This window comes from Dinoponera quadriceps, unplaced genomic scaffold (assembly GCF_001313825.1).
Source record: "Dinoponera quadriceps isolate SergipeBrazil2010 unplaced genomic scaffold, ASM131382v1 scaffold3061, whole genome shotgun sequence".
NCBI classification, from domain to species: Eukaryota; Metazoa; Arthropoda; class Insecta; order Hymenoptera; family Formicidae; genus Dinoponera; species Dinoponera quadriceps.
The window spans coordinates 428,923-444,702 of record NW_014557306.1 but is presented as its reverse complement, the minus strand read 5'-3'; the positions used below and the strand labels follow the sequence as shown (position 1 = coordinate 444,702).

Genomic DNA, 15,780 nt, shown 5'->3' with positions numbered 1-15,780 from the left:
TACTCTTCAATTCCGGAATTAATTCCTTCCTGCATAATTACGCGCAATTCGCGAGCCAGAAATCGGCGCGGCGCCGCGACACCGCATAAATCGCATGGCCGACGTGAGTGACGTTAACTGCTGCTAACACGCGTGGGTGTGACGCGCTCTGTGGACCACACAGTGGCCGTCGCTCCGCCGCACCCGCCGCCGCCGACTTCCCTTTCACCCTTCCTTCGTCTTCTCGGCCCTTTCGCTTCGAGTTACGCGACCGCGCGTCTAAAGGGATAATTACGGTATAATTATAACGGCCCGGATAATTACGGTTAATATCGCCGATATAAAATGACATGCTAAAATCGAGATTCGTCGGCGTATGTCAACTCGTGGCCGATCGCGAGGTTTGTAGCTTCGTAGATTCCCGATTCGAAATTTCAGTTCTACATTCAGTCTATTTAGTTCCACGTTAAGTATCCAAAGGTCTTCTGTTGTGCTCTCTTTGATGCTAGATGTTGGTGGGAAGTTATTCCCGTTTTCTCCGCTTGAAGACTTAATATAGAATTTAAGATTTCACACGGGAAGTCTAAATCTCCTTTGTAGCATCAAAGAAACATTATTAGTGCTCCTTTGATGCTATAAATGGGAAATTATTTCCGTCTTCTTCACCTGAAGACTTAGATGTAGGACTAAATATATTCGAGAAAAGGACCTGGTAATAAGTACTAAAATTTGGTGAATATTTGCCGACCAAATATTCGATTATTAATCAAATAATTTAGTTCCGTGTACTAAATATACAATATACGGAATTATAGTACTGTATATACAATATATACAATATATATGAAACGGAATTATTTGCTTGCAATAATTATCAAATATTTGGTCGGCAAATATTCACCAAATTTTAGTACTTATTACCAAGTTCTTTTTCAGAGCAGACTTAATGTAGGACTAAAATTTCGACAGAGTCGAATAAGGAAAGGGAGAAGCCATCCCTTCGATCTTCTTCGAAGATTCCTTCCATTCGCTGCTGCCTTCTCATCGTTTTACTAAAACTGATCGATGCCATTTTTTTTAACAACTATCAAAAATCTGGTAAAAAATGGGGAAAGGTTGATTTACGTTTCGGATGAATTATTTCGATCGGCCGTTCATTTTGAATGAAACTCGCAAGTCTCGCGACTCCCGCTCGATCCCGTGCATTTTGCTCGAAGTTGCCACCTCCTAAGATATGTATTCTTTTTCATCAGTATACAATGTTAATTGCTTATCCGGTCGTATGTAGGTCGTAGCAATATATTTCTCAACATAAACTCGTTCTCCGCAATTAGCAATTACTGACACTCTACGAGGTACCAAAATTTCTCTCGACGCTTTCCTTCGATTGTGTCTTCTCGAGAGTTTTTAGTTGACTTCTCTAATTTACCCAGTTTTATTTGGGACGTACGATTCCAATTATTTGACTTTACTAACTCTGTGGTAGGTCTCCGTTGTTCTTTTCGGAGAATTCTCAACACATTCTCAGGCACTTTCATCACATCCTGATGACGTTTTCCACGTCTTACATAATCGCGAATTTCTCCGCTCACTCTCTACCGGGTATTCGGTGCTAGCGGCCGAACCCGAACAACGCAAAATCGAGGAGAGAAAGTGGGAAATAAACGGAAGGAAAAGAGAAAAAGAGAGAAAGAGAGAGAGAAAGAGAGAGAAGGGAGAAAGCCTTTGGAAAGGCGCAGGAAGGCGCGATTCTTATGCGGTCCGTCTTCTCTCTTGGGATGCGGCTGTCTCGGCCATAGTTTTTCGGCGCGTTTTCCATGCGACGAGACCCGGCGAAAATATGAACGAGAGACTTACGAGACGGTGAGAGGGGAAAGAGAAAGTCGAAAAGAAATCGCTGACTATTTTCTAGCTGACTATACGTCCCTACTGAAGCTGAAGGCGCCCACGTGGACGCGGCACGATCTCCAGGAGGCGATCGAGGCCGTGGTGACCCAGAGGATGCGCTTCACCCAGGCTTCGACCAAGTACGGGATCCCCAAGGGCACCCTCTACGACAACATCCTCGGCAAGTCTAAGAGGATGATGATCCTGGAGGAGGCCGGCCTCAACCCGAGCGAGGAGACAGCGGTGCTCGAGTTTTGCTGCGACATCAGCGTTAGTCCGTACAATCGGCGCACCAAGAAGTCCCTGAACGCGATACTGAACTTCGTCGAGCAGCTCAAGCAGAAGCGCGACCCCAGCTTTATATTCGGTGGCCTGTCGGGCTTCCGCTGGTGGTGGGCCTTCTGCAAGAAGCACTCGATAGTCTCGCTCTATTTCAACGACGACAACGAGAACGAGTGACCGACAGTCAAGGCCGAAACCGGGGCCGACGTCGACTCTTAGCGCTGGTCACGCCGACTTTTCAGATTCGTTGAACGAAGAGACGTGGTGCGATAAAATCAGATTGTTGTCGATTGCCCTTGCGCGTATTGATCAATAAATCGGCAGATAAAGCAGATCGCACATTAAATTACACGTGGAAATACTATTCGCACCGTGATACATGATGTAAAGTAAATCTTATTTACGCGGAATTTTATATATCGAAATTCGGGTTAGTGCGGAACACGGAGAAAAAAGATTGGTTGGAATCAACGTGACGTCGAAACCGAATGAGTTTTGATTGAAGGGGACAGAATTTCCCGTCCTTGAAACCGAGTTTAGTTTGTACACGGAAATAAAAGTTCTGTTCTGAATCGATAAAATTTTCAACAACAGTGTGATTGGAGTAAATCTTATTTATGGGAAAATATCAGTGAAACAACTATGTTATATATAATATATATAATATATTGTTACAATAATTAAAGTATTAGTCTTGTGTTCGTCCAGTTTGATTCGATAGTTTTAATAACATCGCCGCTGAATCAAGAAATTCCACTCGAATCACGCATTCTATTCGAAATTCTATTGATTCAACAGCATTATTCTTTTTTTGTGTAAAAACTAGCAATTATATTTCTTTCGGGAAACACGCTCGATTCGTTCGTTGTCAAGTTTAACCAATCTCTTTTTTCCGTACATATTAAACCTTCTCGGTGCATTGCCAGGAATATTCCAGATTGTGACCGCAAAGGGTTAGTCAGCTTTGTGCGCTTTTATTTCAAAGTGTGACACGAATATGATATTCGCCAATTGATAACTAGTTTATCGAAGTATTGGAAAATTTGCGAAAATGCGCTGCACATTTTTTTTCTATTGTCCGATCATCCACTGTGAAACGATAAACACTTTGGTCTCCTTTCCGATCGATAATGATCTTTGTTTTCGCGAATGCATGTGTAATCGGCCAGCGGAGATTTTGCCGCCACGTCTCTCCCGAATTCGCGACGGCTGCCGCGAAGATTGCCGCTCGAGAATGCAATGGCGAGACCGGGACTTTTCCCTTTGCCTCGCGGGCGACAGGAAAAATTGTGGAATATTTAATGCACCGACGACAACGGGTTCGGGGGCGACATTAAGGCAAAGGGAATAATAAGCTCGGATTCGCGAACGACGTGCCGTCACGTCGCGCGATTTTCTGTGCAACCTTTATTCGCTCTCTCTTTCCCGGGCGAGATTCGCTCTCGCATTCTCGATCCACGAGGCAGCGTCGCGATTTTAAAGGTGACCAGCGCGCGTTTCTGAGAGAGGCCACCGTTGCTCGATTCGACGCGGTTTGATCGCGAGATCCAACGCGATTCACGTCGAAATCGCACGATAATCCATCTTTCAAAGCGGCGAATTACGTAAACTTGTGATAATGGGATAATTACGTGTTATTATTGTGTACAACGACGGAGGAGATATCTTTCAGAGATAAAAACTTTTTTTCAAGTTTCTGCACGAAACAATAATCATATCAACGTCAATCTCTTCGCTCGGGGAATTCTTACTTCCTCCGCGAAATCGCAGAAATGGATTATTCGACGTTTTCGATGACGGAATCGACGAATCTCTTTCGATCCATCCGAAGACTCCGAAAGCCTTCCGAAGTTCAATTACTTCGGCACGAGTACGATCAACGTCGTTCTGCGACTTGGTGATGAAAAAATTAACCGACTTTGGCCATTCTCGTTTCGAGACGATGTGTACCATCGCAAGCGACACGTTCGAACATCTCCGCGAGCATTGTTTTCTCTTGGTTTTCCTTTTCTTTTTTTTTTGTTTAATTTTTTTATGTTTCGTATATATCCGACTTGCGCGACTCGTGCGGAGCATGCGCGAGGAACTGCACGAGCGACGCGCAATCCGTAGACTTCAACGCGGAAAATCGCTGCACAAGCAGTATCGCGGAAGAATTTGTCGGCTAATTGAAAATCGAACGCCCGTTTCGCGTCGCGCGAGCACTCGCGCGAAATAACCGCGGTAAAATCGCGGGATTTTAATGGGCAAAAAACGTCTGCGTTCGATTAAATTTAATATCCCGCTAGGATCGATTGCATCAACGGCGATTAGCATGGTTATCCCCCTGCGACAATGTTTTCCGGTCGTTTCTCCTTCGTGTGCGACGCTTCTGAAGTAATAGAATCTCGACGACACGTCGTACAATAAGAGAAGCGAGTTAATTCAATCGCACTTGTATCACGCGATTCGCGCACTCGGGAAGGAGCAAAATATATTCGATTAAACAAGCAACGGCACGATAACGTATTAAATTTATTCCAATTAGTTTTGTTTTATTCATTCTCTGTGGGGAGAAAGGGAGGAAAACATTAAAAACAGCTGCGAAGCAGATTTTTGGGCAATGTAAGTAACATACCTTGAAAAGTCGGTATATGTGTTGACTCAAACAAAATTCTTGCTTGGACATAAGCAAACATTTGTTTTGGTTGTGAGAACCAAAGTTTGGTTCTTTGAAACGAAAATGAAAAAGATTCGCTTTCGTTTGAGTCAACTAACTGGGTTTGTATACTTGCAATTCGAGTGTAAAAATTTGTCAGTCTCATGTTGTATGTCCAACAAAGTAAATATTATTATATATAAATAATTCGCGTATCTTTGCGTTAATTAAAGCAAAATATAATTAGCCCTTTGCGCGGGAAATTCGATAAATTCGTATCGATTGAAAACGTGAGAAATATGCACGCACACGTGCACAGAATATCGCCGGATTTGTTCGGACGTGTCGCTGATTTCGGGGACCGTGCGAGTCGCGAGTTTTGTGATATCGTGCTCGCGAATCACGCGCGATCTGACGTACAATGTAAGTTCAGTGCCTTCCATTCATCTTCCGTCTTCCACGTAATGTTAATGAGCCGAGGCAGAAATGCGCTCTCGCCTCCCTTTCTATATATATATATACATATATATGTATATATCATTTTGTACATATATACTTGCTGACCACCGTGTGTATGTGTCTCGGTGAGTCGGCGGGAGGACCAAACGTCGCCGGGATCCATCACGGACGGATCTCTTGCGGCGTCTCCTGAAAAGATACCTTCTTTTTCTACAAATATTAATTGTTACACTAGCGAGCGCTTAAGTTATTAACAGTTGCCATGTCGCGTTGCACGCGTCGCGGACTTGCGTCGTACTTTTCCACGAACTGATGGACTCGCGGGACGATCGGATCCCCGACGCGTCGGAGATCGCGTCAAAGAGGACATGAGGAAAAGGGAAAAGAGGCGTTCGCCGGAAAGCGCGCGAGCACTTCAAGCGTGTCCAACATTCCAAGAGTCTAATCGGTGCGTGATTTCGCGCCTGCGAAACGCAGCGCAATGTAATTCCCTTCTCGTCGGGGCGATGCGTTGTGTCGGTCGAATATCAAAGAGGCGCGAGAAAATGTTTTTACGAAGGTGACGAGGGAACGGATGAAGCGAGGAAGGGAAGTAAATATGCCGCGAACTACTCGCGTGGATTCTCGTTCGGTGAGTTATTAATTTCTATCACACCCTCTCGACTAAGCGGCGCGATAATGTTTAATGAAGCTGTGGCGAGCGCTTGAACAATATTATATATCATCAGCGCGGCGCATTACTTGGAACTTAAGCAGAGAAAGACAGAGAGAGAGAGAGAGGAAGAAAGACAGGGAGAAAGACGTACGCGAGATGTCGCTTGTTTAATAGCCGCATAAATAATACGAGCTCGGCGAGTATAACGCGCGAACATGCGCGTGACTCGCTCGCCAATAAACGCAACGAAAGTGGAGCGAAGCGGTGAACGAAGCTGCGAAAGGGCCGCGCGCGTCTAAATATACATCGGTCGCGAATCCGCACGCGACTCGCCGGCGAACTCGTCGTCGGTTCTTGATAACGGCGAATTATCATTCGGCCACTGCGGCCAGCCCAAGATCTCGCGTTCCTTCGTGTGAAAAGTAGAAAAGAAGAAGAAAAGAGATAAAATACTCGGCGACTTCCCCCGCGGGAAAATGCGCATGAAATCCGCTCGCGATTAAACTCGAATTACGCCCCGACACCGCGATTCCGAGACGATACTGCGACGAAGGACGAGGGGCAGCCCTGAGCACACTTTGCGCGAAGAACGATCGCGTACCTTCCCTTCGTGCGTTTAGCTCACCCGCTGTTATCGCGAGATACTCCGCTCTGTAACGCGCGATGGTAATACTCGAACGTAACAAGTATGACGACGACGGCGAGGAGTACGAATGGTATTAAATTACTTCGGCGCTTCGGAGCGTGTCGCACTTGCTGAGAACGCGATGCTTCGATCGGTGTTACTGTCACTCCGCGTGAGAAAAATGACTCGATTACATTACTCGCGCGCGCGGGGAAGAGGACGGAGCCGCGTTAATAGGACACGTTTAGACCGCTTTTTCTTGCGTCAATTATCCAGCGAGACGTGCTCCGCCGATTATCGCCGCAGCAATGAGCAATGTGACGGCAATTATCGATTAACACGCGGCAATTAACGTCGGAACTCTCGCTCTCGATTGCTTTCGACGGTCTTTCCCGGAGGACGTACCGTCGTCCGCGACTCCGGACGCGCTCCGCACCGCTCGGTAAGTCGCGAGTCGGGTTTCAGAGACGAAACGCATTCCGGCGTGGCAATCTTGTCGTGAAAACGACACACGTTGACTCATCGTCGTTGCGACCGTCGTTACAATTCCATGCCGGAGTTGTTGACTGTCAGCGCGGCGAAATATTCAGTCAAATTCTATATGTCGAGCGATTTCCTTCGGACCGCCGTCTAAACGTACGTGCGCGTTATTGTCGCACGTTCGCGAACTCGCTTCAAAATTCGCGTAAAGCGCAGCTTTCTTCTTCCTCTGCTCGTTCTTATTCTTTTTCTCTTTCTCTTCTCCTTCCTCTTCTTGTTCTCATCCTCCTTCTCCTCCTCCTCCTTCTTCTTCTTTTTCTTGTTCTTGTTCTTCTTCGCGTTGGCGTACTTCGCGTCACATTATCGTCGATCGTCGTCCCGGAGGCTTATACAGCGCGTATTTACGAGCGGCGCGTTAATTGAATCCCGGCGAGAACGATGTAATATTATACTGGTGTTATCGCGTTCGCTAAAAGTGCGACACGCCGAGTGCAGCAAAGTGTGCTTGGGAACGGGTGAGAAAAAAGGTAGAGAGAAAGGAGAGAGGAAGCGAGAGCGAGAGAGTAAAAGAGAGACAGAAAGAGAAAGAGAGGGGAAAAAAAGACAGAGAAAGAGGGTGCGAGAAGGGAAAATTAAGTGTGAATGAGCGGTATTAAAATAGGCGCGCGACATTCCCCGATAAAGTATCGAAAGTAAGGACGATATCTCGCGGCGGCCGTAAACCGGCCGCGTTATGATGGTGCTACCGCGTAGATAATCTCGTTGAACAAAGTATAAAATGTCCCGCGGAATCCACGCGATCGGGTCCTCGGTAGCAAGGACGCATTGATAGAACCGTCGTGAGGGGCGCGATAAAAGTGATCCTATACGGCCCGTCAAGTCTCGAGGGCTCGTGTGGGAAAATCCCGTCACGTCGGGGCCGAGCAGATTGTGATTCGTTATAATTCCTCCGCGGTCGTTACGTCGACGGCAGACCGCGGAGCAAAAATGTACTTAGTGCCTTCCTTCGAATCGAGCGCGACGTCGCGTGAGTTTTTCCGAGGTCCACCTCCCACTTCTCGCGTTCCGTTCGGAAATTGCGCCAAACGCAATCCTGTACGAAACAGCTGCGTTGAAATTCAACGGGGCACCTCGAGTCGAAATTTGGATGTTGCTCTTAAGGATAGCTTGCGTCTACTTTAGAGGGCTTGCGAACTAATGGAAATCTACTTGATACTGACACTTCTTAACTTCTCTTTTGAATCTTTAATTTTAATGCTACCTACGACAACCTTTATTTTGACGCTAAAATAGTGAAAGAAACGGAAATTTGAGACGATATAAGAAATTTAAGACATCATCAGTGTTATATTATATTGTTAGAATTGAAATTGCGAATCTCCATTTTGTTATCTTAATTCTTACTATGTTGTAGAATGAAAGATTTAACGTGGGACCAAAATTTCGACTCGGAACGAGACCTCGTCCATCGTCGAATATTTGTAGGACAATTAAGGCGGAACGAGGAGGTTCGACCGCGTTTGGCGCTGAACGCGACTCTAAAAATAGACGATAGAAGCGGCAGCGCGCGCGCGCGCGCGTTTTCCGATGAATTGTATTAATCGTCAAATTGGTGAGGAGCCTTAATTAGAGCCAATAACTTAACTATTAAATAATCGTTGCGAATTGAGGCCGACTGTGCCATACGTGCGAGCGCGCGGAAGTTACGGCGAACGTCGCCGCCGGACGCTTCTCTCGCTCGCCGCCGCGTTTTATCTCACGAATGTTCCCCGGTGGATTTCGAATTCGAGGATCTTTTCGATTGATTCGCCGTACGCACACATACGCACATAGGCGCGCGACGTTGAAACGAGAATACTCTGTCACGTGAAATACTCGCGCGAGAATCTCGGCCGCGTGTGAAGAATCAACGGTGCGTCGAGTAATACGGAGCTCCCTTTGTCGCGAGATTTCGCGAACGCACAGAGATATATCGAGATAAATCGATCGCAGGTCATGAGGAAAATCCGTTCTCGCGTCGTGTGCCACTTTGCAATATTGCATTTCTCGAAATCTCATATTTTCGAAATATGTAAAACGATTAGCGGAGGTTAAGCGAAACGCAATTTACTTTTCACCGAGTCGTCGCGATCAAGACTGCGAATATCACTCTGTACATAACGTTGCACATTCCTTCAACACGATATCCGACGATAATTATTGTACTCGCCGAGTGCGGGATGTGCGAACCTTGAAATTCGCGCCCGCGAAGCGCGTCATTCGCACGAGATTTCGCGCGATGTCTTAAGATAACGATGGCTTTTCGAGTCGAAATTTCAGTTCTATATTAAGTCTACTCAGTTCTACATTGAGTCTTCAAAGGTCTCCTATTGTGCTCCCTTTGACGCTACATGTCGGAGGGAAGTTATTTCCGTTTTCTCCGATTGAAGATTTAACGTAGAACTAAGTAAACTTAACGTACGCGAAGAAAATATTGTAGTAAAAATTGCCGCAAAATTGTGTAATGTCGGACCATACCGGAATTATGACTGAAATAATGATGTGAAATTTCGACTCAGGCAGTCACACACCCGCAATAATTGCGCGTTTTACGCTTAATATTAAGTAACAACAGAGGCGCGTGCGCGCACACCGTTAACCGTTATGCTCGCTCCGTTAACGAAGCGGGGCGAGCTCAGCGAGTTCTGTAACAATTGTACGACCGTGCGGCAATACAATCGATATTTGCGTTTACGCTCGTATTCCTTAGAACTTTACTTCGCCAACACGTCCGCTCACATGCGCGCGCACACACATAGACACACGCACACAAACAAACGCGCTCAAACACCTGTCTTCCTTAAGCGCCGTTTTCCAGGTGACTCCGCCTACGCCCAAGGTATAAACGGTAGATGCACCTGTGCATCGAGACCGTGTATCGATTCGGCGCGAGAAACTGCACGCGGAATCCGCTCAATCGCCGAAGCGCACGCGTGCGTTCGCGACTATTCCGTTTTGACCTCGATCGAACGAACGAACGATCGAACGATCGATCGATCGGAGCCGGACACATTACAGTGAGATTCCCGAGAAGGCGCGTTCTCGATGCGCGCTCCGCGCGCGCGACGGACGATCGATCAATAAAAGGGAAAAGTCATGCGACAGTAAGAGAACGCGATGTGCATTCATTCATTCATTTCCTCTCCCCCTTGAGTCTCCCTCGAATCCCCCCCTGACCTGATCGAACGACCTCACTAATAGCTGCCTTTCTGTGTTTTCTCTTTTCCACGGGGGGCGTTAACTAGCAGACAGCTACCAGTACCAGCTGCAGTCCATGTGGCAGAAGTGCTGGAACACCAACCAGAGTCTGGTGCACAACCTGCGCTTCCGGGAACGCGGACCTCTCAAGTCCTGGCGGCCCGAGACTATGGCGGAGGCGATCTTTAGCGTCTTGAAGGAAGGGCTCTCGCTCAGCCAAGCGGCAAGGTACGTTGTTCTCTTAATGGTTGTGCAACTCGGTGTAACTCGGTGTGTATGATAATGTATCGGATCGGAACGAAAGGTTCAGGTTTTCCGGTCGAAAAAATTGTAATAAACTTAATTTAACTTTGATCGATAGTCCGGCCACTTTCTACGAAGATTCTACGAATTTGTTTCTATATAAATGCAATAAAGTTAAGTTTAACTCAAAAATCAAATCAAACTTTTTGGTAGACAGATCTAATAGATAGGTCTGGTAACACCGAATACAGTCAAATTAATTATATCTGCATTGATATTCTGAATGTCGTAATATCGCAGTCGTAATATCGCTTTCTACGCGTGGAATTAGACCTGCGAAAACCTACTTTCGGAGTTATAAATTAGATGGAGGATACACGAATGCTTTGGCATTATCGAGTTTAAAACGATGAAAAACGTTGTTGAAAATAACCAAGCCAATCGATTAAAAAACGGAATAACCTGTACGTCACGTGCAACATTAATATTAATCGATAAAATGCATCAATCTTTAAAAATATTTCTACGCTCGCCACCCGACCCGACTTTTACAAAAATTATTTATTTCATTTAATTGCGCTTGTTTTTCGTTATTTTATATATAATATTAACATATGCGCGTGCATACGTGTGTGCACGTGTGTGTATGTGTGTATATATTACCGAACGTTATAAAGCGCGTTTTACTTTAAAAAAAAATATATCGAAATGCCCCGACGTGTGCTAAAAAAATAATTAACTTAGTCGCAATCATTTTCCGTATACCGCCGTATTCAGCACGGATCCAATAATAAAATTAATAATAGACCCCACACGGTACAGTCACGATATGTAATATTTTCGTACGCGCGCGCGCGCACCCGCTTGTGCGACATTCAATATTAATAACGAGTGATGAAATGCGTTAATATAAAAATTAAAAAATTATTTCAATTGCTTATCCCAAGAGTTCGCCTCGCCATGAGAGAGGTCTACTCCGTTCTTGTGTCGTTGATACGTTGATAAATGATACGCACAAAAGATAAATACTTTATTCGAGTTTATGCCGCTGTTGTTTCCTCCTCCTCGTCCTCCTTCTCCTCCTTCTCCTCCTCCTCCGCGCCACGGACCCACGCAATGCAGCGCGGATAAATAGTTAAAATTGTTATATAAATGTCTTATGATGCGGCGCGTACAATAGAGCTGGGTTATTACGCAATGAAGAATTCCGGGAAAATCACCGCATCAGGCATACCTTATCGCCGTATCTGAATCACGCGAAATAATCGTCCGATCTGCTACTCAAAGCGGCCGCTTTAAAATCATTTTGCGATCGAGTCGTAAAACACCGTGTATCGCGTTTGTGTAACTACGGCGCTCGCCGTTAAAGAGATTTCTTTTAATTCGGGCGCTAAGCAGTACCGGGTTAAAGCGCGACTTTATGAGCGATAATTTTTTATGATAATCGATTCGACGATCGATAATAATACGACTTGCCGTGTGCGATTTTGAATGTACGATTCCCACTCGGCGATATATCATCGATCGCATACGTACGGTGCACGCGCGTAAAGAGAGCGTGCAAGTTGCGCATCGCTTCTTAATCACGACCGTTAAGTACGTTGATATATTTCGACCGGGGGGGGAGGGGGGGGGAGGACACAGTAACGAGTAATTATATAAGTATAAAGTATAAGACAAGCGAGCCTCATTACTTATCCATCGCGACGGCGCACTGCGTTATTTTGCTAAATGCACCGTGTCATCATCGTCAGTATTTTCCCGGGCGGTTGCATAATTTCGTGAGGCGCGTTGCGTAATTTCCATTACCATGCATTCAAACACGCCTCGTTGAATCTTTCATTTCGTGCACGGGATACGCCGGAATTAATATAAATTAAAGTAGAATAAGACGGCACGCGCGTGGCGTGTGAATGTAGACACGCACGCACATACGCGTACACACGTGGGAAAATAAAACGCATGCCGAAACGCGAGATAAAGTAGAATAAGAAACGCGATATATGGCGTCTTAGCGCACCGACGCAAATCACGAGCTGGACCAAGTCGCATGCTAACACGTTCGATTTCTCCCTTTCAGGAAGTACGACATCCCCTATCCGACGTTTGTCCTATACGCGAATCGAGTGCACAACATGCTGGGTCCTAGTGCCGACGGCGGGGCCGGTGAGTGTTAGTTGCCAGTTTCAGTATCCTCCGAGAACGCCTCCGCTCCTCGATTACGATGCGTTGCTCAATGACAACGGCGAGATCGCACGACCGACAGCGCAGAGCGCCGAGGACGAATTATTAGCGCCGGAAATATCGAGAAGGGGTCTCGACGAAACGACGAAACGAGGATAGAGAGAGAGAGAGAAAGAGAGAGATAGCATTATGTATTCTACATTCTGGTTGCTCTCAAACGTGATTTAAAAATGCAATAATTAAAATTATAATGTTTTTACAATATTTTTGTAATATTGTAAGTTAGTGCAAAAAGGTTCTGGTATAAATAATTTAGACAATTTTAATCTTTTGTAAAGAAATTAATCAACCTTTTCGTGATTTATTTGACTATTGATAGAGAAAAAACATGATATTAGGCATGTCAGTGCTATTCAGTATATGAAATTGTCAATCGTATATTTCGTATATATATATATATATATATATAGAGAGAGAGAGAGAGAGAGAGAGAGAGAGAGAGGTGCAGAAAACGACTGGCGGAGAATCATATGATGGCTCGTTCAGAGACTGAAATCGTCACGGAACTGTCACGCGCGCCTCTGAGGAACGGGAGGAAAGTAGAATCGTGCACAATCAAGACGCGTGAAGGGAAAGCGATAAAAGGAAAATTCGTGCAAGGGGTGATAAAGTTGGATTGTGGAGACGTATCTTTTATATTTTATATCTCCTCGCATTCTCGCAGACGATTTTAATTTTCTTTAATAATACGGAAAGGGAATTTTTTTTTATATCGTTTATACGACGAAAATGCGACCGAGTGAAGAGACACTGCGAGAGAAAATTCTTTCTCATCGTGAGAGGAAAAAAAGTCGTAAATCTACGCGCTTTCGGGAGAGAAAAAGAGAGCTGATGTCTGATTATCATAATTTATCCTGCGTTTCTTAATTAAACGGTTAATATTCCCGAGTCTTACGACACTCGAACTTGTATTTTCCGCAATTTTATTTTCCAAACGAACGAGAAATTTGATCGCTCTCTATTACTGCGCATTGTTTCATTTACGTTTCCGATTTCTTCTTCTAATTTCGTTCTCCTAATTTCAACAAGCAGTTTCCACCCTTCCACAATTCACCACTAATTGTTTCGCTCGTTTCGTCACGATTCTCGGCTACACGATTCGAGATATTGACGAAATGTTGGACATGAACGCGATATCGAGAATGTATTCACCATAAATACAAGTCTGAATGCGCGCGTTCTCGCTTGATGTCCGATCGTTGCCCCTGAGGTGTTCTCAGGACCCGAGTTGGCTGCGCGCGAGGACTCGCCCGACGGACCGCGACGATGTGGCCAATTGTAAATAGCTAAGCTACGGCTAATCGAGAAGAACCGATCCGAAGACCCGGTCGCGCTCGTAAAAGTCGCAATTACACCATGCAATTATACCGGCGCGGTTACAGCCGGACTTTTCACCCCGACGACGTTTACTTAGACGTCTACCGCTTCATTAACGCGTCACACCCTTCGTGCAATATCGTACGCATCGAACGGCTTTTTTTCGTTCGAACGCACTTTCGTCGGACGTTCGAGTTGACGGAAACTCGATTGTCTAGTTTTCCTCGGAAGCTGTCTCCGCTCGGTCGCGCTCGCGGCGCGGTTTAATACAGCCTTCGGCGGTAAATACGACTGTCTGATCTCGCGATTAATTAACAGCGTGATCTACCGCGATCTAATATGAAGATCGCATTTGATACGACCGATGTGGGTTAGGAAGAGCGGCTGTCGCGTTTGACGTTAGACATGCGACATAAGTGGATGATTCATAGAGCTCGGGATGTGTGCATAAATTTGTCATCTTTTTGCGAGAGCTTCTCTTCGATCGAAGATTTATTCTGAGTGAAAAGTGATATTTGTGACCGTTAATTGCATGATGAGATGATTTTAGTCGTTCATTTTTCTAGTAAATGATATTATTACCGTCGTTGATAATAATTTCACATTTTTAATTAGAACGACGGGAAAATATAGCTGACACCGAAAAAGACTATAATTTGTAGCGAGATTAGCAATTTTCTCTCTCAGTGTATATTACGAAAATCTTTAATCTCTGTAGAAGATCTATAAATCGGCGTTGTGTGTCTACACAGTAAACAAAATTTTGTGTTGAAAACGATCCACTGAAATTTGATGTTACTTTAATATGGGGACTATGTCAAAAGTACACAAATACAATGATAAATTAACACATTCACCTTATCAATATATGTTGAGTGTATTAATATATCTTTATGTTCCTTTCTAAATTAATTTTAATCATTTTATTTATTATGAATCTATAAATTATATCACAAAATTGTTCAACACAAAATTGTTTACTATGTATAAAATAAAAAAATGAAACGTAAGGGCGGACATACGCACGCGATCGACCACGTGGTGGAAACCACGTGTGAGAAAGCATCGGAATGAAAAGAATTCCAAATGAAAGAAAATTCAACATCGAATATCTCTCTCGAATAAGAATCGGACCCCTCTCGTCGCGCGCCAGACGTACCTCCGTTCGCGGAGACGCGATCCAAGAGCTTCGTCGGCGATCTCGCGCGCGCATTCGCGAGTCCACCGAATTCCGATTCCACGGCGAGAAATCGCGTGTTTGAGCGTTATCGAAGCGAGAAATCGGCGAAGATCGTCGTGAAATATCGCGAGGTGAACGAGTAGCGGCGGGCCTTCCCAAACAATACACGATTGCAGAGCCGACTCGCAGTGAAACGAATTCTTTCTCTTCTTCCACCCGCACCTTCTTCTTCATCGTCCCTTTCACCCGCTTTCCCACCCGCCCGTTTGCATTCCACCTGTAGATCTGCGCCCGAAGGGAAGAGGAAGACCGCAGAGGATCCTCCTAGGCGTCTGGCCAGACGAGCACATCCGCGGCGTGATTCGCGCGGTGGTGTTCCGCGACGGGCACTCGCCGCACATCGTCAAGGAGGAGCCGACCACGATGTACCCGAGCCTGGCGAACTACGCGGCCTGCAACGGTCCGGAAGGCGCGGTCAGTCCCGGCGCGGCGGCCGCAGCCGCGGTCGCGGCGGTTGCTCAAGGTAACTGGCGCGCACATTGTATTTCGTCTAA

At 45.5% G+C, this 15,780-nt stretch overlaps 2 protein-coding genes across 6 annotated transcripts in view; both read left to right on the top strand.

Annotated features, from left to right (window-relative positions):
- The window catches only part of LOC106749005 (protein bric-a-brac 2-like), a 424,643-nt gene that overhangs the window by 401,610 nt on the left and 7,253 nt on the right, over nucleotides 1-15,780 (top strand). For 3 of the 5 annotated variants that reach the window (XM_014628002.1, XM_014628003.1, XM_014628004.1), the window contains 3 exons: nucleotides 10,290-10,470; nucleotides 12,566-12,657; nucleotides 15,510-15,749. In XM_014628002.1, the coding sequence (XP_014483488.1) occupies nucleotides 10,290-10,470; nucleotides 12,566-12,657; nucleotides 15,510-15,749 (513 nt within the window). The remainder of the gene's footprint in view (nucleotides 1-10,289; nucleotides 10,471-12,565; nucleotides 12,658-15,509; nucleotides 15,750-15,780) is intronic. The other 2 variants (XM_014628005.1, XM_014628006.1) reach the window with 2 other exon arrangements.
- LOC106749007 lies at nucleotides 832-5,871 on the top strand. The gene has a single exon (XM_014628007.1). The coding sequence runs from the start codon at nucleotides 1,981-1,983 to the stop codon at nucleotides 2,323-2,325; it is 345 nt and encodes a 114-aa protein (XP_014483493.1). The 5' UTR covers nucleotides 832-1,980; the 3' UTR covers nucleotides 2,326-5,871.